Source organism: Mus caroli, chromosome 11 (genome assembly GCF_900094665.2).
Source record: "Mus caroli chromosome 11, CAROLI_EIJ_v1.1, whole genome shotgun sequence".
In the NCBI taxonomy this organism is placed as follows: Eukaryota; Metazoa; Chordata; class Mammalia; order Rodentia; family Muridae; genus Mus; species Mus caroli.
Genome location: NC_034580.1, coordinates 53,875,117 through 53,897,901, shown reverse-complemented (window position 1 = coordinate 53,897,901; position 22,785 = coordinate 53,875,117). Strand labels below are relative to the sequence as shown.

The 22,785-nt window shown below is 52.8% G+C and overlaps 1 protein-coding gene across 1 annotated transcript in view; it reads left to right on the top strand.

The window, feature by feature from the left end:
* Obscn (obscurin, cytoskeletal calmodulin and titin-interacting RhoGEF) overlaps window positions 1-22,785 on the top strand; it is a 143,937-nt gene that overhangs the window by 55,151 nt on the left and 66,001 nt on the right. Inside the window, exons 21-46 of the mRNA XM_029483168.1 lie at window positions 1,444-1,728; window positions 1,887-2,153; window positions 2,281-2,550; window positions 3,381-3,647; window positions 3,987-4,253; window positions 4,436-4,545; window positions 4,645-4,798; window positions 5,782-5,943; window positions 6,036-6,140; window positions 6,499-6,765; window positions 6,989-7,258; window positions 7,836-8,102; window positions 8,198-8,464; window positions 8,548-8,814; window positions 9,748-10,020; window positions 11,110-11,376; window positions 11,513-11,779; window positions 14,847-15,119; window positions 15,576-15,842; window positions 16,643-16,909; window positions 17,007-17,270; window positions 17,524-17,787; window positions 20,501-20,764; window positions 21,250-21,513; window positions 22,029-22,292; window positions 22,644-22,772. Coding sequence (XP_029339028.1) covers window positions 1,444-1,728; window positions 1,887-2,153; window positions 2,281-2,550; window positions 3,381-3,647; window positions 3,987-4,253; window positions 4,436-4,545; window positions 4,645-4,798; window positions 5,782-5,943; window positions 6,036-6,140; window positions 6,499-6,765; window positions 6,989-7,258; window positions 7,836-8,102; window positions 8,198-8,464; window positions 8,548-8,814; window positions 9,748-10,020; window positions 11,110-11,376; window positions 11,513-11,779; window positions 14,847-15,119; window positions 15,576-15,842; window positions 16,643-16,909; window positions 17,007-17,270; window positions 17,524-17,787; window positions 20,501-20,764; window positions 21,250-21,513; window positions 22,029-22,292; window positions 22,644-22,772 — 6,288 coding nt within the window. The remainder of the gene's footprint in view (window positions 1-1,443; window positions 1,729-1,886; window positions 2,154-2,280; window positions 2,551-3,380; window positions 3,648-3,986; window positions 4,254-4,435; window positions 4,546-4,644; window positions 4,799-5,781; window positions 5,944-6,035; window positions 6,141-6,498; window positions 6,766-6,988; window positions 7,259-7,835; window positions 8,103-8,197; window positions 8,465-8,547; window positions 8,815-9,747; window positions 10,021-11,109; window positions 11,377-11,512; window positions 11,780-14,846; window positions 15,120-15,575; window positions 15,843-16,642; window positions 16,910-17,006; window positions 17,271-17,523; window positions 17,788-20,500; window positions 20,765-21,249; window positions 21,514-22,028; window positions 22,293-22,643; window positions 22,773-22,785) is intronic.

Genomic DNA, 22,785 nt, shown 5'->3' with positions numbered 1-22,785 from the left:
GGTGAGCTGTGGTCTCAGAAGCATGAGGCAGCTTGTCACCTCCCATCCACAGCCAGGAAACAGACAAAGATGGGTGATGCTGGTGCTCAGCTTTCTCCCCCCTTTCTGTTCACATTCAGTTAGGGGTCCCAGCCCACATGCAGGGTAGTCTCCCTTCAGCTAAACCTCTCAGGGAACACTCTCTCTCCTTCTCTCCTTCCCTCCCTCTCCCCCCCCCACATACACACTACATATACACAGACACCACACACACACACATATCACATACCATGCTCACACATATACATACATACACACCACACATAAACGCACACCCCCACACTATGCACATATACATACATATACACTACACACACACAGACACCACACACAGACACCACACACATACACACACACACTACATACCACACTCACATATACATACATACCTCAAATATACATACATACAATACATACACACCACACAGACATACACCACACAGACACACATATACATACATATACACCACACACACACCACACAGACATACACACCACACACACACACACACACACACACACACACACACACACACGCTTCATGGGACAGGAGAGCTGACATAGTAGTTAAGACAACTCATTGCTCTTGCAGAGGACCTGGGGTTTTAGTCCCAGCACCCGTATGGCTCACCTGTAACTCCAGTTTCATGAGTTCTAATGCTCTTTTCTGGTCTCGATGGACACTGCACACACATACATGTATTCTCAATAACACACGAGACACATACATAAAATTAATCTTTTCAAAGAGGAATGCTTCATAATGCTCTAGATGTTTCTTAATCCAACCAGGCAGACATTTGAAATTAACCATCTCAGGATCTCTCACCTCATATGTTCCCACTTCCAGAAAGACTCACAGGACTGGTTTTTGCAGGCCTGACACTACCTTCCTTGTAAAACTGACAGAGATCGACACAGCATGTCGATGGTGGTGTCCAGGAAGTGGCTGCTACCACACCCTCCCAGCTGTCCTTGTCTCTGACTGCAGTCCTTGACACCCCGATAGCTGAAGCACGTGGTCTTTTTAAGGGTGACTGCTGTGCCAGGCTCTGCTGAGCCTTCTCGGTCTCCTCTGACACCCACCCTAACTTTTACCCATAGCGTTTTTGCCCCAGGCTGTCTTCTCAGGCTGCCTCTATAGACTTCCAATCTCATTCCATGGCCCGTCTGTCATGCTCTGGAGTGCTAGCTGCCTCTTCTATGCCATGCTGACCTGTGGGTTGAAGTCCCCTGCAGGGCAGGATTGCTGGGTTCTTGGTTAGGATGGCGTTGGTGATGATGGTCCTTAGGAGAGACATGTCCTTGCTGGATCAACAGAATGACAGCAACTAGCACTCACTGTTGTTAGAGAGTGGCACATGCTGGCCCTTACCTTCATGCTCATTACCTACTTCTCTTCAGAACCAGAAGCCGAATCCCAGACTCCGGAGAGACCCAGCCACAGGGAACCTCTGGTTGTCAAGGAACATGAGACCATTGTCCTGACTGCCACAATAGCTGCACCCTCTGTGGCTGCTGTGACCTGGCTCAAAGATGGAGTGGAGCTCCGCCGCAGTAAGCGGCATGAGGCCACCAGTCTGGGTGATACCCATACCCTGACCGTGAGAGGCGCACAGGTCCTAGACAGTGCCATCTACAGCTGCCGTGTCGGCAAGGAAGGTCAGGACTTCCCTGTGCAGGTAGAAGGTAAGCAGAGGCTGGGGACCAGGCGTCTGGGTCTCCTCTAGGATGCCTATGTCTGCTCTAAAGATTAGCAGATAGTGTTCCACAACAGGCCCAGAGTGGGGCTCAGGACACAGGGTCATCTGCAGAGGACACTGTCTGACACCTTCTTCTTCCGTCAGAGGTGGCCGCCAAGTTCTCCAAACCCCTGGAGCCCGTCGAAGGGAAACTGGGTGGCACCGTGATGCTGGTCTGTGAGCTGAGCCCGGAGCAGGCTGAGGTTGTGTGGCGCTGTGGGAACACACAGCTGCGGCCGGGCAAGCGCTTCCAGATGACATCAGAGGGGCCTAGGCGCACGCTGACCGTGTCTGGCCTTCGAGAGGATGACGCAGAGGAGTATGTGTGTGAGAGCCGGGATGACCGTACCAGCGCACGGCTCACTGTTAAAGGTACCCGTGGGTGAGCTAAGGTGGCTTCCTGGGGGAGACATCCTTCCATGTGTCTGTCTGGTGGTGGTGGTGGGGGGTCTCTGTGGAGCCTCTCCTTCCACCTCTCATGCACTCTTTTCCTCTGTAGTTCCCCGAGTGGTCAAGTTTACATCTGGATTGAGTGCCATGGTCGCAGAGGAGGGCCAAGAGGCCACCTTTCAGTGTGTCGTGTCCCCCAGCGATGCAGGAGTCATGTGGTACAAGGACGGGACGCAGCTGCAGCCTAGTGAGAAGTTTGTTATGGTAGAGAGTGGGGCCAGCCGCAGCTTGACTATCTTGGGCCTGACCCTAGAGGATGCCGGTCACGTCACAGTGGAGGCTGAGGGGGCCTCATCTTCTGCTGCCCTCCGGGTCCGAGGTAAGCTGGGCGCTGCCCAGACTTTCAGAATGTCCAGTGGCTCTTGCCATAGGTGCCCTTCCCTCTTCATGAGCTGATGAGGGAGCCCCATATTGTGTCAGGCTGATCTGGTTGACCCCAAGGGTATATGGAATCTCTCAGCTGTCAACAGAGGATGGGAGGACTAGATATCTTCTCTTCATGTGTATTTGGCAGGGGTGGGGATAAGGTTGGGACAACCCAGAGAGACCTCCTTCTGGAGGAGATGGTCTCTGGATGAGTCTACAGCGGCAAAGCTGGAGGGGCACAGGCAGCCAGTGCACTTGGAAGTGAGAGGTGTGGATGTGCTTGAGAGCCAGGACTTTATTTGAGGATGCAGCAGGCATGGCTGTCTCTTGAGCAAGGGAGTGATGAGGCTGGGTGTGCTTCCCCGGGGACAGGGAAGGATGGGACAGCTAGGCTCACACTAAAGCCTTTGCCCTCCCCATACATTTTAACACGATCCAGTGTCCTTGGGCCTTGTTAAAGGGCAGACAATGGGGCAATGGCTGAGGGGTTGTGAAGTGGCCCTACCCAGATACCGAAGGCTGGCTGTTGATAGTATCTGGCCATAGTTGGGAACTTAGCACCGGAGCAGGGCAAGCAGGGTTTGGGAGAGGACTGAAGAGGAAACAGCCTTAGCTTCCTCCCCTTATAAAATGAACCTATATAAGGTGTGCTGTTGGGGCTCTCCTTGAAGTGGCCCTGCTCATGTGGTGGGGCATTCTGGGCCTAGATTCAGGCTGGGTGCTGGGGTGGGGCTTGGGCAGGCCCAACACAGCCAGGATGACCTCTGTCCTTCTGTATCTCAGAGGCACCGGTCCTCTTCAAAAAGAAGCTTGAGCCACAGACGGTGGAGGAGAGGACCTCTGTGACATTGGAGGTGGAGCTGACGCGGCCCTGGCCCGAGGTGAAGTGGACACGGAATGCTGCCATCCTGACACCCAGCGAGAACGTGGAGATCCGCGCTGAGGGTGCTCGGCACTGTCTGGTGCTGCGCAGCGTGGGCTTTGCTGACCGTGGTTTCTTTGGCTGTGAGACACCAGATGATAAGACTCAGGCCAAGCTCAATGTAGAAAGTAAGGCTGGGACCTAAGAGGGAGGGAGGGGCTCCTTCAGGAGTGGGGTGTGTGGCCTTGTGCTGGCTGTGAGGTGGAGCGGGGTAGAGGCAGGCAGTCACCCTGATTCTGGAAGGTGGATTCAAGGAGGGAAAGGATGGAGGAGGATGAGAAGGGTCAGGCCCTGGGGGTCAGCTGAGGTTGAAGTTGAGCCGGGTGAAGGTGCTCACTGGGGGCTACTGCCCAGGCCCTTCCTCTACTCCGTGGCCTCCTGGATGGTGGGATAAACTCACACTTGCATCTGAGTCTTGTCTGGTTGGAGGGTCTCACTTCACTAGCTCACTAGAGCCCCTCTGACAGTGCGGCAGGTCCGGCTGGTTCGCGGTTTGCAGGAGGTGGAGGCTAAGGAACAGGGCACGGCCTCGATGGATGTGGAGCTATCCCATGCCGAGGTGGAGGGCAGCTGGACCCGAGATGGCCTGCGACTTCAGCCTGGACCCAAATGCCACCTGGCCGTACAAGGCCCTGTCCACATCCTCACACTCTCAGCGCTGCAGCCACAGGACAGCGGGCTGGTGGCCTTCAGGGCCGAGGGCGTGCACACGTCTGCGAGGCTCATAGTCACTGGTGAGCAGGAGAGGGCTGGCAGCTCCACTCCAGGGCATACCTGTTTCATTTCCCTAAGCGGTCCAGGGAGGCAGATGGGACCAGGAGGGAAGAGGAAACCCCTTCTGTGGGATTATCATCATCCTGCCTGATCAGAAAGCACCTCCTACCTCCATGTGTTCCTTCCCTACCTCCTGTCTCAGAGTTGCCCGTGACCTTCACCAGACTACTACAGGATGTGGTGGCCACGCAGAAGGAGAAGGTCACCCTGGAGTGTGAGCTGTCGCGGCCTGTGGATGTGCGCTGGCTGAAGGTATTTCTCCCTCCTCTCTGCTTTTCTCTGTGGGCATCCAGGAGGTGAACCCCTTCTCCCAAGCCTCTCTAATCCTGACCAGTCCTCTCTGCCCTACAGGATGGTGTGGAGCTGCGGGCAGGCAAGGCCATAGGCATAGTGGCCCAGGGAACCTGCAGGAGTCTCGTTATCTACCGGTGTGAGACTGGGGACCAGGGTGTCTATGTATGTGATGCTCTTGATGCTCAGACCTCTGCCTCTCTGAGGGTGCAAGGTGAGTTCCGGACGGAGTGGGGAGGGTGGGCCGGGGAAGCAGGCAGACAGGCAGGAGTGAGTGTTTTCTTGGGCCTCTGCTTCCACAAGCCTGGCTACAAGCTGGTATTGTGTTGGAAGTCCCCTATGCTTCTCAGCATGCCAGCTGTCTTAGTCAGTGCTCTCTTGCTGTGAAGAGACACCAGAACCACAGCAACTCTTATAAAGGAAAGCATTGAACTGGGGCTGGCTTACAGTCCATTGTCATCATGGTGGGAAGCATGGCAGTACCCAGGCAGGCCTGGATGCTGGACAAACAGATGAGAGTTCTTGATCAGGATCCACAGGTGAGAGAGAGAGAGAGAGAGAGAGAGAGAGAGAGAGAGAGAGAGAGAGAGAGAGAGAGAGAGAGAGCCTGGCATGAGCATTTGAAATTACAAAGCACTAGCAAGCATTTGCTGAAAGGACCCTGATATAGCTGTCTCTTGTGAGACTATGCCGGGGCCTAGCAAACACAGAAGTGGATGCTCACAGTCAGCTATTGGATGGATCACAGGGCCCCCAATGGAGGAGCTAGAGAAAGTACCCAAGGAGCTAAAGGGATCTGCAACCCTATAGGTGGAACAACATTATGAACTAACCAATACCCCGGAGCTCTTGACTCTAGCTGCATATGTATCAAAAGATGGCCTAGTCGGCCATCACTGGAAAGAGAGGCCCATTGGACTTGTAAACTTTATATGCCCCAGTACAGGGGAACACCAGGGTCAAAAAGTGGGAGTGGGTGGGTAGGGGAGTGGNGGGGGGAGGGTATGGGGGACTTTTGGGATAGCATTGTAAATGTAAATGAGGAAAATACCTAATAAAAATATTTTAAAAATTACAAAGCACACTTCCGCCAACAAGCCAGACCTCCTAATGCCACTCCCTAAGCATACAAATATGTAAGCCTATGGGGGCCCTTTTTTTCAAACCACCATGATTTCCCTCTCTTCCCTCCCCTAGGTCGCAGTGTTCAGATTACAAGGCCGCTGGAGGATGTGGAGGTAATGGAGAAGGAGGGTGCTACATTCTCCTGTGAGGTATCCCTCGACGAGGTTCCCGGCCTGTGGTTCCGAGAATCCAGTAAGCTACGGCCCAGTGACAACGTGCGCATCCGGCAGGAAGGTAATAGGGCCGAGGGCTGCAGAGCAGCGTGGGGTGGGGTCCCCAGGCTGCCTTCCTCCTTTTCAGCAGTACTGAGTATCCTTGGTCTCCAGGGAGGACATACACGCTTATCTTCCGGAGGGTACTGGCAGAGGATGCAGGGGAGATCAAGTTTGTAGCTGAGAACGCAGAATCAAGAGCTCACCTCCGAGTGAAAGGTAAGGAAGGATGGGTGAGGGGAGGGACTGGATGTGGTGAACTGGCTTACAGACAGCCTGAAAGACGGCCTTGGCTGCCTCGAGACCCCTCTCAGACAGGGCAGCAAGGACTCATGAGGAAGGTAGGGAGTATGGTCTCCTTCGTGGGAAGAGGAGGTGCCCCACTTTGCTAGTTGTGCCCAGCAGATCCTAGATTAGCTCTGGGCGGAACACTTGACTTGGCCACCTGCTGGCCCCGGGGGGGGAAGGAAGGCATGGGCTGTTGGACTGGAGTAAAGGCCAGTCTCTTGGCTCCTGGGAGCTTGCCAAGGCAAAGCTTCCAGATCACCATCCTGACACCACCCGACCGTGTCCACAGAACTGCCCGTGACCCTCCTGCGCCCACTGAGGGACAAGATTGCCATGGAAAAACACCGTGGAGTGCTGGAGTGCCAGGTGTCCCGGGCTAGTGCCCAGGTGCGGTGGTTCAAGGGCGGAGTCGAGCTGCAGCCTGGGCCCAAGTACGAGGTGGTCAGTGACGGCCTTTACCGCAAGCTGGTCATCAATGATGTGCAGCCTGAGGATGAAGATACGTACACCTGTGACGCTGGCAACGTCAAGACCAGTGCCCAGTTTTTTGTGGAAGGTGTGGGATAAAGGCGTGGCCTCTTGGGTTTGTGAATGGAGTGGGATTTGTGGTTTCTGTGGCTTGCTCTGTAGGTTCTGGAGGCTGTCACCTCTGACAGGGGTCTGACTGGGGACACCCAGGCAGCGGGGGAAGAGATGAGAAGGAATATACAGTGTGTAGGAAGGAGAGACTGACCTCTCCTGTAGGGTTCTACTGGTGACCAGCAGCCCTCCACCCGCAGAGCAATCCATCACTATTGTGCGGGGACTGAAGGACATGACAGTGATGGAGCCTGCCCCTGCCTGGTTTGAATGTGAGACATCCATCCCTTCCGTGAGGCCACCCAAGTGGCTCCTTGGTAAGACTGTGCTCCAGGCAGGGGCGAACGTGGGACTGGAGCAAGATGGCACCGTGCACCGGCTGACACTGCACAAGACCTGCTCTACCATGACCGGGCCTGTGCACTTCACCATCGGCAAGTCCCGCTCCTCTGCCCAGCTGGTTGTCTCAGGTTAGAATACAGCATGGGGCAAAGCTGAGGGTGGGCACAGCTCAGGGATGCGGGTGGCCATGGTTTAGGGCCATGGGTGGGGCATGGCTTGGGGTTGTGGTTTGCTGTGCCTCAGGGGCTTGTAAGTTAGAAGTGAACAGGGTACACCACAGCAGGACATAGGAAAAGTGACCAGGCATAGGTGGCCCATGCCAAAGCAATAATACTTGGGCTCAAGGCTGTGGGTGGGCAATACTCAGGGGCTTTACAGAATGTGTAGCTGAACACAGGCACAGGGTGGCACATGGGTGGGCTTAATGAGAGTTGGCATGGGGGCTGGGGCTGTGGTCAGAGACCTGACAGGTAGGGTCTGGGCTTTCAGGCATGGCAGGGCTATGGGCCAGGGAAGCATGGGATAATATATGTTGGCTGGGACAGAGCTATGTGTGGGCAGTGAGGGGCATGTGGAGCGCATCCCTGAAATAGAGGGCCAGGCACCCTGTATGGGTTGTGGATGCAAATGGCTTAGGATGTAGGATAGGCAGGGTGGTCTGGTTTCCTGTGGCTCCCAGCCTTGCCTTTGGATTTTTCCCTGCAGACATTCCTGTGGTACTGACACGGCCTCTGGAGCCCAAAGCAGGGCGTGAGCTGCAGTCAGTAGTCCTGTCCTGTGACTTCAGGCCAGCCCCCAAGGCTGTGCAGTGGTACAAGGACGACACACCCCTGTCCCCGTCAGAAAAGTTCAAGATGGCGCTGGAGGGCCAGATGGCAGAGCTGCGCATACTCCGGCTCATGCCAGCTGATGCTGGGGTCTACCGGTGCCAGGCGGGTAGCGCCCAGAGCAGTGCTGAGGTTACTGTGGAAGGTAGAGAGCTGGGAAGGAGGGCAGTAGACCCCACTCTGGGGCAGGGGGTGGCTGGTGACACGGTGCTGAGGTGCTGCTGTGTGTGTGCCATGTAGCTCGGGAGGTGACAGTGATTCAGCCACTGCAGGATGCAGAAGCCATGGAGGAAGGCCGGGTCTGCTTCTCCTGCGAGCTGTCCCATAAGGATGAGGATATCGAATGGTCACTCAATGGTACACCCCTGTACAATGACAGCTTCCATGAGATCAGCCATGAGGGCTGTCTCCACACCCTGGTGCTGAAGAGTGTCCGGCAGGCTGACACAGGCACCGTGTGTGCCACCTCCCCCAAGGTGTCCGTTTCTGCCCGGCTGGTGGTTAAAGGTGAGAGGACCTGTGGAATCCATGGGCTGCCCTCTCCCTGGGTGGGCACAGGCTCCCCTCACCAGCCCATGCCATTCTTCCAGGCAAGCCAGTGGTGTTCCTGAAAGCACTGGATGACGTATCTGCAGAAGAGCGTGGCACACTGACCCTGCAATGCGAGGTCTCCGACCCCGAGGCACGCGTGGTTTGGCGAAAAGACGGCGTGGAGCTTGGTCCCAGCGACAAGTATGATTTCCTACATAAGGCAGGTGCCCGGGGCCTTACGGTCCATGACCTGAGCCACGAGGATGCTGGACTGTACACCTGCCAGGTGGGCAGTAAGGAGACCCAGTCCAAGGTCAGCGTGCATGGTGAGTAGCCCGGGCTTTTGGTCAGGATAGGTCTATTCCCATCTAGAGGCCCCAGGCTGCTCTTTAGGACTGAAAGGCTGTTCTGTATTTCAAGCAGACACCACAGAAGTTGTAGCATATAGGGCTTAATGTGACCTTTTGAGGTCCTGGGAACAGGCAGATGGGTCCAGGACAATTGTCTACAGATCCTCACACTGTAGAGCTGGTATGGATTTGTTCAGAGTCCTGACATTGGTTCTGTGCCATGTGATGGGGTTGAAAGGAAATCAACCAGACATGTGTGGGGACACTAAGAGGTGTGACCCTTACGAGGGTTTCCAGGCCAAGAGCGGATGTCATCTCCTGCAGGTGAAGAGGCTATAGGCCATCTATGTTCTTATTCTTTACAGAATGTCCCTAGGTTCACAGTTGCTGCCCACACAGCACTATTAAAGAGAATAGTCCCTTTGAGCACACGTCTTTCAGCTTGGGAAGCCACTCACTGTCCTGGCTCGGGTCTGGTATCCTAGCTTGGAGGACACAGGGTAGCAGCCTGTTCATTCATGATCCCTCAGAGGCTCTGTGACAGCCTCAGAGGAAGGGAGCCCAGTGAACTCCTCATAGGACTCGGCTGGCTCTCCCTGGAAGGAGTTACTTATGGGGCTACTGTCCCTCCCCTCCTGGCATTACAAGGTGGTTAGAAGTGTGTAGGATTCTCCTCCCAACCACCTTGATTGTGTAGCTGTCAATCATGCAAACATCAGGGCATGGGCAGCTTGAAGGGAGGATTTTGGTGCCAATTCAGATATGGCATACTTTGTCATCAGGTGTGGAGCTAGGGACAGTGGGAAACTTGGCCCTATAGTGACGTGGCCCATCCCACTGCTTGGCATGGGACACTACTGTTCCTTCAGGCTGTGGACTGATTGGTGACCTGTTTCTTATGTCCTCTAGATCTTCATGTGGGCATCACCAAGAGGTTAAAGACAGTGGAGGTGCTGGAGGGAGAGAGCTGCAGCTTTGAGTGTGTCCTTTCCCACGAGAGTCCCAGTGACCCAGCAGTGTGGACAGTCGGCGGGAAGACAGTGGGTGGTTCTGGCCACTTTCATGCTGTTCGGCAGGGCCGCAAATACACCCTGACAGTCAAAGATGCTGCACTCAGTGATGCAGGAGAGGTGGTCTTCTCGGTGCTGGGCCTCACATCCAAGGCCTCGCTCATCATCAGAGGTGGGTGCTGTGGGCTGAGGCCAGGAGCCTGAAAGTGGGGTACAATTTTGCTGGGGTGCTTCTAGGGACCATCTCCCTATCATGGTGGGGGACTCAAAATATCTGTTGGGAGTGCTGGGTGGGGGAATTTTGGTTATTGAAGGGAGTGATGTTCCTGCCTGAGCATCTTTGAGTTTCTAGAGCAAGCCCAGGATTCTAGTCTCTCATTCATGGCCTGACTGTTCTCAGTGCATGTAGCTCAGTCTGCCAATCTGACACTTAAGCAGAGGCTGGGGAGGCTGGGAAGTAGCCTCTGAGTCTTGAAGCTTGTGTTTCTGACACACTCTGGGTGCTCGTGGGTGGATCTGCACGGGGACCAGCCAAGCTGCGGCCGTACCCTGATATGAGCCCCGAATGGGGTGTCCTTAGAGCCCATGATTCCAAGGTATCACCATGACAGTGAGGGCTTGCTTCTGACTCTGGTCTTGAGCCTCTAGGAGTCTAAGGAGTCAAGGGTTAGCGGTTGTGTGGTTTTGATCTCTAGAGAGTACGTGCTCCCAAATGCCTGTCTCTCGCCTCATTCTGGCCCTGGCTGAGGCCATTTCTCTCCTCATCCTGAGGCCATTTATCTCTTCTTTTTCTTATTTTTATTTATTCTCTTCTCATACAATACATCCTGACCACAGCTTCCTTTCCTTCTACTCTTCCCAGTCCCCTGCCTCCCCTCAACCTCCCCTCCCTACAGACTCACTGCTCCTCTGTGTCCCTTCAGAAAAGAGCAGGTCTCCCAGGGATATCACCCAAACAGAGCATAACAAGATGCAGTAAGACTAGGCACAAACCTTTGTATCAAGGCTGGATGAGGCAATCCAGTAGGAAGAAAGGGGTCCCAAGAGCAGGCAAAAGAGTCAGAGACACCCCAGTTCCCTCGGTTTGGAGTCCCACAAAAACCCCAAGCTAAACAACCACAACATATATGCAGACAGCCTAGCACAGACCCAGTGCAGGCTCTGTGACTGACATTTCAATGCTGAGGGCCATTTTAAAGGATGTTGAAGTGACTATGTGGCTAAGGGTGTGCCTCATGGGGACCATCTCTGTTTATTCCAGAAAGGCCAGTGGACATCATGAAGCCCCTGGAGGACCAGCGGACCACGCTTGGGGAAGATGTAATGCTAAGCTGTGAGCTGTCCAGGGCAGGCACCTCTGTGCGCTGGCTGAAAGATGGGAAGGCCATCAGGAAGAGCCAGAAGTATGACCTGCTCAGTGAAGGCACGCGGGCTGTGTTGGTTGTCCGCAAGGCCTCGCTCAAGGATTCAGGGGAATACACCTGTGAGACAGAAGCTTCGAAAAGCACTGCCAAGCTGTGTGTGGAAGGTAAGCACACTGCCCCGCCACAGTGTCTCCTGCAGCATGCCTGGACCCACCCCAAAGCCTCAGTGGAAGGAACAGAACCTGCGTGGTCATAGGAGATTTATTCCCGCCATCTCCACCTGTCTCATCCTTCACCCAGAAAAGGCAAACCGGTTCACGGAGGAGCTGACTGACCTGCAGGTGGAAGAGAAGGGCAGAGCTGTGTTCACATGCAAGACAGAGCACCCAGCATCTGTCGTGACCTGGCGCAAAGGCCTCCTGGAGCTGCGTGCCTCAGGGAAGCATGTCCCCAGTCAGGAGGGCTTGACCCTGAAGCTCACCATCAATGCCCTGGAGAGGACAGACAGTGACACTTACACCTGTGACATCGGCCAAGCCCGGACCCAGGCCCGGCTCCTCGTCCACGGTGAGGAAACCCTCATTTGCATGCGGCTTCTGGCTCCTTAATGGGTGTGCCCTTCAGCTTTGTCTGAAGTAGACCATGGAAGCTCAGAAGTGCTTCGTCGTCAGGACTCTGCTTGCCCTAGCTCAGCCCAGCCTCGGATTCTCTAGGTCTAAGGGTAGAGCAGGGTACCTGGGCATCTCAGGCTTTCTTAGTGTGACCTTCTGTGAGGCAGCCAGGGGCCTGCCTTCATGTATATAGTGGGTACTTGCTGTGTATTCTGAGGCATTGAGGCCTGTGCTGAGTCCCAGGTGTATGTTCTACATGTGCTTGGACATACGGTGCGGAAGTTATTACGGAGGGACAACTCCATGCTTGTTGGCAACTAAAGAGCTTAATGGGTTTTTAGTGGAGAACTGGCTGGCTGGCTGTGTGGACAACATCAATCATATCGGTTTAGAAAGGCCAGAGACAGTGCTGTTAAAGAACAGTCATTCCACTGAGGATGCATGGCATTGAACTGGAAAGCCAGGGTGCATCCCAGGGCAAGGAGGCACAGAGGAAGACGGGCATTAGCCTTGTGGGCACAGAGCACAGCATTTCTGCAGACGTGGGGTGGGGGCTGGTGTCTGTGGTTGGTGGGGGTGTCTCTGCTGGACAGGTGTCTGTCCAGGGCCTCTGTTCTGAATTGCTGCAGAGTTCAAGAAGGTCAAAGGTGAACTTTGGTATGATCTGTGCCTGTAGACAAGGCATGTGGGGCATGGATATGGTGGAACAGGAGGGGATTTCTCTAGGGTCTCAAGAGGTTTGACAAGAATGATCTCAGCAAAATTTACAGTTTGTTGATGTTGTTTTGTCCGTTCATTTTTTTTTTGTTGCTGTCTCTGCTTGTTCTCACCTGTGAAATGCCATCCCTCTCCAATATGCAGGGTGAGCTTGTGTCCTCTCTGGTCTGTAGAGAAGGGAAGTGGTGGGATGTGCCTTGGTATCAGAACAGAGGTAACAGTGGCTCTCCTGACCACAGCCTTCACCTCGCTCTGCAGTGCTGGGTTGGAGTCCAGCATGGGGTTTCCTGGAAACTCCTCCTGAGGTCTGTCTTCAGGGAATACCATTACTCATGTCTCTGAGAAGCCTCAGCATCGATGATTAGAAGAAACAAGAATTTACCTTCCATATTTTCAGGTTCTGCATGTTCAGATCTAGCCTCTTGCTAATTAGAAACATGTGGAAAAAGAAATTGTGTGGCTGGGGAGATGTCCCAGTTGTCAGGGCCCTTGTCAATGCAGGTGTTTGGGACCCACATGTAATTCCTGCTTGGAAAGGTGGAGACAGTAGAGCTCAGAGCAATCTGGCTATCAAGACTGGCTGAATGAGTGAACTCTGGGCTTGATTGAGAGACCCTGCCTCATTGAATGATATGGAAGAGCTATTAGGAAGATTCCTGATATCAACCTCGAGTCTCTACAGGGGTGTGCACACGCACACATGTGTGCTTCCACAATGCAAAATATGCATGTACGAATACCCAGGAACATTGTACACAAACGGGAAAAAGACTCTATGGCTATGATGAGTACAGACTTATTTTCCTTGTTACTTCACCCTGTATGATACAGTGTAACACTACACTTAGCACCTCCATTGTGTTGGCTATTTAAAGCCTAATGGCAGATGTATGCCAAGTGTAAACACTTCACTATTTTTAATATGGGACTTGAGTGCCCTTAGATTTTGATATCTGTGAGGTTCCAGACCAACTCTCCATCGAGACTATGGGAGATAGAAGTAGGAAGAGCAGAAGCTCAAAGTCATAGTTCAGGTTTAGCCTGGAATACAAGGGACCCTGTCTCAGAAAAGAAAATCAGTAAAGTGTAGACCTTAAGTGTGGACCTACTGGCCTGTGGGTGGAGTAGAGCCATTCTTTGTGTGACAGTCTGCTCATCAGAGTCCTTTCTGTCTGTCTCATCCAGTATTGGGGTCTTTCAAGTAGAGCCTTTCCTTCAACACATTTGTGGGTGCACAATTGTGTGTCTGCAGGATCCATGTCGATCTAATGTTCTTAATTTAACGACAACAAAATATTTCTAGGGATTTATGTGTGTGTGATTGTGTGTGTGTGTGGGTGTGGGTGTCTGGGTATGAGTTTGTTCACTTGAATGTTGGTACCTGGTACCTGAGAGGGCTAGAGGCCTTGTATACTCGGTAGCTAGAGTTGCAGGTGGTTGTGAGCCATCTGAAGTAGGTGCTAGGAATTGAACTTGGGTCTTCTGGAAGAGCAGTGTATGCTTTTAGCACCAAGCCACCCCTCGAGCCCTCAATTAAAATTTATTGTAGGCATAGCTCTCTGCATTTAGTCTATTCAATTAATATGTAATATGTGGATCTATCTGTGATACAGTACGATAACTGTATATGTGTAGGTAGCATGCAGTGATCCAATTGGGGGACCAGGCATTTCCATACGTGAACAGTCATCATTTCTGTATGTGGTGAGGCTTTAAGCTTTCCCTTGGGTCTTTGAAATGCAAGTGAGCTAAGCCAGGCACACAGATGGCAGATGCCATGAATTCTTCATATTTGTGGATGCTTAAAAGTTCATCTCACAGAACCAGAGAGGAGAACGGAAGGGGCCAGATGGATCAGGAATATGAAGGCTAGAGTCAGCTGAGTCTTTGCAGCACAGTAGGGTACCGGTGGTCTCTTTGCATCCATCTATGATCTGTCAATGTGAGGTAGCCTACAGTATGGATTATACTGTACTATGATGAGTGCGGCTGGCATAAGCTGTTTTGGGAGCAGGCAGCCTATCTGTTATGGAGCCCAGCTTAGCACAAAGGGCAGGAGAGTGCATGAGCTTCGGCAGGCTGGGGCCTTCCACCAGCGTGGCAAATGGACTTCAGAGAGGGATATAGGTCTGAGGCTCAGAGGCTGACTACAACGGACTACACAGCTCAGATCTGCTTTCAAGTTTCACTGACTAGAAGTAACATAGACTACTTGCTTACGGCCCCACTAAGGGTCTTGGGCGAAATCATTTCTCTGAGCCTGGCTCTAGGCTGCAAGAGCTCTGACTTGTCCATTTTCCTAACAGGCCAGAAAGTGCGAGTTATTGAGGACCTAGAGGACACTGCTGTCCAGGAGGGCTCCTCTGCTAAGTTTTGCTGCCGCATCTCTCCTGCTGACTACGGCCCCGTGCACTGGTTCCTGGATAAGACCCCCTTGCACAGCAATGAGCTGAATGAGATCACTGTCCAGCCTGGAGGCTACCACGTGCTCACCCTGCGGCAGCTGGCGCTCAAGGACTCAGGCACTGTCTACTTCGAGGCGGGTGACCAGCGGACCTCAGCTGCCCTGCGGGTGACTGGTGGGTTTTGTGTCTAAGGGCCATCCATGATGGGGACACTACATGGCCTAGAGGATCCTTGAAGAGGGGCAGGTGACAGCTCCTTTGTGAGCTCTGTCTAGTGCACAGTGTGGTCCTGGGGCTCACAGGAAGGCAAGATTAGCTGTCAATGGCGAGAGGGTCTCTCATCCCCGGGATGTAGCCAGTGGCACGGGGGCCTCCTACCTCAGGGAGTTGATTCAGAAGACTGAGCTGGGTTCTTTCAGAATTAATTTCTGAATTCAGAAATTGTGGGGGATGTGATTGTGTCCAGAGTGGAAACTGCACAGAGCCTGCCTCTTGCCCTCAGCATTTCTGTCTGGCTCCAGCCAGAGGACAGATGCAGATATTGATCAAGGCCTTGCATGGCCCATTGTGTTAGTCCTCTCATAGAGGTACTACCGTCCCAATTACCTTTGGCTTTTCTCTATCCTCCAGAGAAGCCGAGCATCTTCTCTCGGCCACTCACAGACGTCACAGTCACAGAAGGCGAGGACCTGACTCTTGTCTGTGAAACCACCACTGTGGATGGCTCTGTGCGCTGGACCAAAGATGGGAAGACACTGAGGCCATCTGCACGATGCCAGCTGAGCCATGAAGGCTGTCAGGCCCAGCTGCTCATCACTGCCACCACCCCACAAGATGGTGGGCGCTACAAATGTGAGATTGGCGGAGCATCCAGCAGCTCCATTGTCAGGGTCCATGGTGAGTGCCAGGTGGCCGTGGTTGGGGCAAGAATAAACATGTGTCTACATGCAGCAGGAGGCAAGGGGACCCTGGAGCAGCTTCTGGTTCCTTTCCTCCATCTCCCTCTGCTGTGTAGGGCACTTGGCTTCCTGTGTCTCAGAGTCTCTACTGCTCCAGTAGTCTTCCATCCTCTCTTGATCTCCTGATTCTTGCTTGTGGCCCATTCCTGCATTGGCTTTGGTGGACCCCTCTGGAGCCCCTCTGTCTGCCTGTGGCTTGCCTCTGTCTGGACTGCCCTAAGCTAACAGCACGGACAGGAGGCTTGCATGATGGGAGTCTGTTGTCCCCATTGTTGTGTAGAATGAAAGTTCCTTGATTGGGTGGCCTCTGGTGGGGATGGGGGGATTCTGTCTTCTTGGCTTCCAGATGCCATCTTCTCTGTGACTCCGGATGGTGTTCCTCTCTGCTGGTATCCTAGTTAAGAATGACAAAGCAGTGAAGCAAGGGCTCATTCCAACAACCATATTCTATTTCATCTCCTTCAAGTCTACAATGCCAAATAATCACGTTCTGAGACCCCAAGTTAGGACTTCAATGTCGGAACTTTTGGGAGACACAGTTCCCACTGGAATACTTTATGTTCATCTGGTCAATGTCCACCTTTTCTGTTTACATACCATCAGACCTGTCTTTCCCAGAGGTCATTGGGTCCTTGCCACTGACACCCAATATTTGAGTTGTCCCACGCCCTGTAGCTGCTTCTGGACCCCTGGTGGGATCCTCTTCCAGGAGACTGAACTGACTCTGTCTGTTCATAGCTCTGCCAGTGCGGTTCAGGGAGTCCCTGAAGGACGTGGAGGTGCCAGAGGGCAAGGCCGCCACACTACGCTGTGTGCTGTCATCTGTGGCTGCACCTGTGGAGTGGCGCCATGGAGATGATGTCCTGAAATCCAGCAACAAGTATAGCCTGCGCCAAGAGGGTGCTGTGCTGGAATTGGTCATCCGAGACCTGCAGCCCCAGGACAGTGGGCAATACTCATGCTCCTTTGGGGACCAGACAACTTCAGCCACACTCACAGTGAAAAGTAAGTTATGCCTGTGCATACTGTGCTCAGGGCCCGCTGGGAACCTCAGCCCAGTGCAGGAGAATCATAATGTTCTCTGTATTCGTGCCCGTTGCAGCCTCTTCTGCCCAGTTCGTAGGGAAACTGAGAAACAAGGAGGCCACAGAAGGGACCATGGTCACACTTCGGTGTGAGCTGACCAAAGAGGCCCCCGTGGAGTGGAAGAAGGGAACAGAGACCCTGAGAAATGGGGACAAATACAGTCTGAAGCAGGATGGAGCTGTGTGTGAGCTGCAGATCTGTAGTCTGCTCGTGGCAGATGCAGGGGAGTACTTGTGTGTATGTGGGCAGGAGAAGACTTCAGCCACGCTGACTGTCAAGGGTAAAGAGCGTGCATGGCTTCCCTCCCCCCATGCCTGTGTACCTTCTGTGCATCCCACCTTACTTCTTGAGTCATTTTATATATATGAACCAGAAAATACCAGCATCTGCGGCTGGCTTCCCACTCTTGAGTGCTGGTGGGTTCTCTCCTGTTGCTGTGTTCTATCTTGTTCCCTATCCTGTTCTATGTCACGTTCTATCTTCCCACACTCTGTAGCAGATCTGATGCTCCAATCTTTGTCTTACCCTCCTAGCTCTGCTTATCCACTTTATCAGAAGGCTCAGAAGCAAGGAGGCCACAGAAGGAGACACGATCACACTGCAGTGTGAACTGAGCAAGGCTGCCCCTGTGGAGTGGAGGAAGGGAACAGAGACCCTGAGAGATGGGGACAGATACAGCCTGAAGCAGGATGGGACTGTGTGTGAGCTGCAGATCCGCAGCCTGACCATAGCAGATGCTGGCGAGTACTTGTGCACGTGTGGACAGGAAAAGACCTCAGCCACACTGACCATCAGGGGTAAAGACCATGTGTGTTCCTGTGTGCGGGTGTCTCTCTGTGTGGGTGTCTCTGTGCCTGAACATCTTCCACCTGCCTTCCCTGATTTTTCTATTTCTCATCTTATCCCGTTGACTGATGTTTCTTATACTTGTATGGGACCCACTTTAGATGCCAGAAAACAATGGAAAATTGGGTGTTTCTTAACCTCAAGAATGTCCTGGCTGGAATGAGTGGTGTGTGTGTGTGTGTGTGTGTGTGTCTGTGTGTCTGTGTATGCATGCAACCAATTACAAAGATGTAATTATAAGTCCTTGGGGGAACATCAGAAAAAGGGAGGCAGGAAATGGAGGAATGGCATACACAACAGGGACACAGGAAGGACAGCCTTGTCATGTGCCTGACTGTGAAGGTGAGAATCCAGGTAAGTATCAGGTAAAGTCAAAGGTCCACTCTTGGCAGTCAGATGAAGGTGGGACACCACCCGTGAGAGTCAGGGTGGAGGTGGGGGCTTGTCCTATGGTGGTGAGGAGATGTGAAGACAAGTCTGTGGGGGGAGAGCCTGACGCTGTCTTCTCTGGGATTTCCCTGGTTAGTTCTAGATCTTCCCACTGGAGAAGGGTTTGCTGATCCTGCCTCTGACCACTCTACATGTCCTGGGTTGTACATGTAGTGTCTGTGGCCCACTTTTGTCTATGGCCACAGAGTTTAATGGTCTTTGTGCCTGTGTATCCCTCCCAGTTGTGGACAGTACTTCACAGATGGTTAGAGACCTGGGGAGGGCATTACAGGGAGTAGGGTCACACTGTGGAGTGTGAACAGAGAAAGGTCCCTCCCTGGAGTGAACAAAAAGGCTTTGGAGATCAGAGATGGAGGCACTCACAGATTGAAACAGCTATCATATATGGAGCCCTGTAGCCTGGCTGCAATGGATCTTGGGAATCCTCATGGAGGCACTGTCAGCAACAGACCTTCCCAGAGTAGCCTACTGGAATATGCTCCTGCATCACAGCGTGTCCAGGGAACTGGAATACTTATCTTGATGTGACTGGTGACCGGTGGCCTGGTGTTGAGTTGGCTCTCTGTCAGGAGTCCTTGGGAGGCCTGAGCACCTCAGCACAGGGAAGCAAGTGGGCCTGAGCACCTCAGCACAGGGAAGCAAATGGGATGCACAGACATTGTTGGAAAGCTCTGGACATCCTGGAGAGCACGGATGGAATGAATCTCCTACAAGTGCAAGAAGCCCTTGTCCTGGTGGGCTCTGCTGTCACACGAAGAACCAACCACTGAGGGCACTGGAGAGGAAGGTATGGCAAAGCCTGGCTGTCTCTTTATCCAGGCTGTGGCCAGTGACTCCTATCACCCACACAAACACTGGAGACACTTGAATGAAAACCAGCTGCCATGTGAAGAGGCCTGCTGTCAAAATGGAGAGGCATTCAAACATGCCAAAGAATGGCAGAAGGGTGTACAAGAAGCCTGTCCCATGGCTACAGAGTTAGAAAGAGGTCACAGGAAGACATACTCCCTATTCCCAACCCAGGACATGCTGTTGATGGCTGAGGTATGGAGCGTCCTGGCAAACAGCTGCTTTCAAAACTAGGTTTCCCCCAAGAGTGATGCATATGGAAGCCTTGCCTGGGCCTTTCAAGACTGCTGCATTTTTAGAAGCTACCCTGGACCATAAAGTCCCGAAGATAACTCTGAGCCACTGTCCGTAAAGACCTCCAAGCACACAGAGATGGACATTCAAGAGTTCTCAGTCTTAGCCTGGGAGCCAGAGGAAGTCTCCAGCTTTTACAAGCAAGAACCAATTTGTCCCTCCTCTTCTCTGTGACCGTTTCCCGCATAGTAGCTGAGGGCAGTGTTAGATCCATTTGTTCAGTCATGGATCTCTGCCTCTACTCTCTCTCTACACTAGAGAGTGTGCCTGCACTGTGAAGATGGGGCTAGACCCTGTGTCCACCCATTCTAGGCTGACAGATCCAGAAAGAGGCTTGTGACTTCTTCCCACCCAGCCAAGTCATCCCTTCTTCCTGGCCTGTTCTGTTCTAAGAAGTGGGGCTTGCTGTGACTGTATGGGGGAGGGGCTCGGGCACCCCATGTGCTCTCTGCTCTCTCAGCACAATCAAAATGATGGCGTAAGAACCACTGAAGGAATTCACAATGGAGACATAGTGTGACCTAGCAGCTAAGCCAGACCATCAAGCCTGGTGGACACAGGAGACCTGAGGCCAGGGTTACTGTTGTAAATGTTTCTGCTGTCCTGGTCCTGAGCTCTCTGTCTAGACCTCCTCGTCTTGAGGTCCTCTGTCCTTGCTGCTTCACCAGGGTCAGGCTGACCAGTCTGTGTGCTGCACTACCCCCGCCCCCGCTGTGCTGTTTTGTGCCATTTCCTTTCGATCTCCAGAGTGTATTTCACCGTTGAGTGTATTTCACCATTGAGTGTCATGTCCTGTCTTCAGCATGCTTCACGATCCTGTTGATCTTGGTGTTGTTCTCAGCCCCACAAGCCAAGCTCAGCCCGAGGCTCATGGAAACCATGGAATGGACTGTGGCCATGAGACGCATTGTCTAGATTAAGGAAAGCCCCTCCCTCAGCTGTGCTTAGCATGCCCAGCATGTGGTCTGTGTATAGCAGGGCTTCCTGTCTTCCCTGTACCATCCTCATCTCTGCTGGTCTTCCATGTTCTCAGAGAGTGTGATTATGTTTGTGTCTTTCTGACCTCCCCAGCCCTTCCAGCTAAGTTCAAAGACAGTCTGAAGAATGAAGAGGCTACAGAAGGTACCACAGCTACACTGAGCTGTGAACTGAGCAAGGCAGCTCCGGTGACGTGGAAGAAAGGACCGAAGACCTTGCAAAGTGGAGACAAATATGGCCTGAGGCAGGATGGAGCTGTGTGTGGACTGCAGATCCATGGCCTGACCATGGCCGATGCTGGGGAGTACTCCTGTGTGTGTGGGCAGGAGAAGACGTCAGCCACGCTGACTGTCAGGGGTAAAGATGGATGGCTTGTCTTTATGCTACTCCTATCATTTCCTCTTGCCTCCATGTGTGGCACAGCATCTGCGATGCCCTGCATCCGTCTGTCCATCTGCTAAAGCAGATCCTCCTGCTGCTGTCTGTCCCCAGTTACCCGCTTCCTTCCCTATCTGGATATGGGTTCAGTTACTCACACTGGCTCTTGATCAGTATGTGGCTTGGCTGTGGTGGATACTGGGTCATACTCGTGTGTGTGTGTGTGTGTGTGTGTGTGTGTGTGTGTGTGTGTGTGTGCAGGAGAGGACCTGGCCACATTGAATATTAATGGTAGAGATGTGTGGTCAGTTGGGTTTGTGTCTTGGTGTCTATGGGCAGGTCGCTTATCTTGTTCATCCCATATTCTGCCCCTTTGTCCGTGTGTCACATCCTTGTGGGTTCCATGTTCACTCAGAGACCATCAGAGGGTTCCATGCTCTCAGTCATTGCTTGGCCCTTCCCAGGCTTGCCTGCCAAATTTATAGAAGATCTGAGAAGCCAAGAAGCCACAGAAGGGGCCACAGCAATCTTAAGATGTGAGCTGAGCAAGGCTGCTCCTGTGGAGTGGAGGAAAGGGTCTGAGACCCTGAAAGATGGAGACAGATACAGCCTGAGGCAGGATGGGGCCATATGTGAGCTGCAGATCCGTGGCCTGACTGTGGTGGATACTGGGACATACTCGTGTGTGTGTGGGCAGGAGAGGACCTCAGCCACACTGAATATTAATGGTAAAGCTGTGTGGCCAATTGGATTGGTGTCTTGGTGTCTATGGGCAGGGTGCTTGTCTTGCTCATCCCATATTCTGCCCCTTTGTCTGTGTGTCACATCCTTTCATGACTGGACAGAGTCCCAGCTTTTGGGAAGCTGTAGGAGATAGGCAAAAACATACGCACAGCTGCCTTTCCTCTACCTTGTGCCACCATGAGTTAAGTACCTTTTCTGGTAGATTCCATATCCTGTTGTCATCCAGGCTGAATCATGTCTGCTAAAGTTCTACAGAGAATGTGGCGCCCCTGTGCGTTTCTGGACTTGCCTCTGATCATCATACCAGATCTTTGAAAAGTCCATGGTACTGATATTAAGAGAACATAACATTCATAGCCTGTTCTCAAGATAGCAGTACATGACCCACCCTCAGTGGGATTTGTGTCTTCTCTGTGCTCTTCATGTCTAGTGTGCATCAACCCTGTCTGCTTCACGTGCTTTGAACATAATAATTCCTGTGCCTTTCTGACCTCCTTAGCCCTACCCACCAAGTTCACAGAGGGTCTGAGGAATGAAGAGGCCACAGAAGGCACCATGGCCACTCTGAGGTGCCAGATGAGCAAGGCTGCCCCTGTGGAGTGGAGGAAGGGGTCAGAGACCCTGAGAGATGGGTACAGATACAGCCTGAGGCAGGATGGGGCCACGTGTGAGCTGCAGATCCGTGGCCTGGCTGTGGAAGATTCTGGGGAGTACTCATGTGTGTGTGGGCAGGAGAAGACGTCAGCCACACTGAGTGTCAAGGGTAAAAAGATTGTCTGTGGTCACCTGAACCTGACACTTGGTGTCTCCATGTTGTCTCATTGCTATGTCTGTCTCCATATATAACATAGTTCCTGTAGTGACCCAGGGGCCATCTGTCCTGTAACTAGGGTCATCTGGAGACTTCCATCACCACTTCCAGATGTTCAGGAGATGTCCTCATGTTCATAACCACCCGACACGTAGGGTCTTTCTTCCCATTCATCTGTTCCCTGATTCACTGTTCCTTATATAACTTCTGCTTTAGAATGTGTGTCTCCTTGTGTATCCCATGTTCTGTGGAGCATGTCCTTCAAAGAGTCCCATGTTCTCAGTGTATGCTTGGCCCTTTCAGCTCTGCCCCCCAGATTCATAGAAGANTTGAGAAGCCAAGAGGCCACAGAAGGCACCATGGCCACTCTGAGGTGCCAGATGAGCAAGGCAGCCCCTGTGGAGTGGAGGAAGGGGTCTGAGACCCTGAAAGATGGGGGCAGATA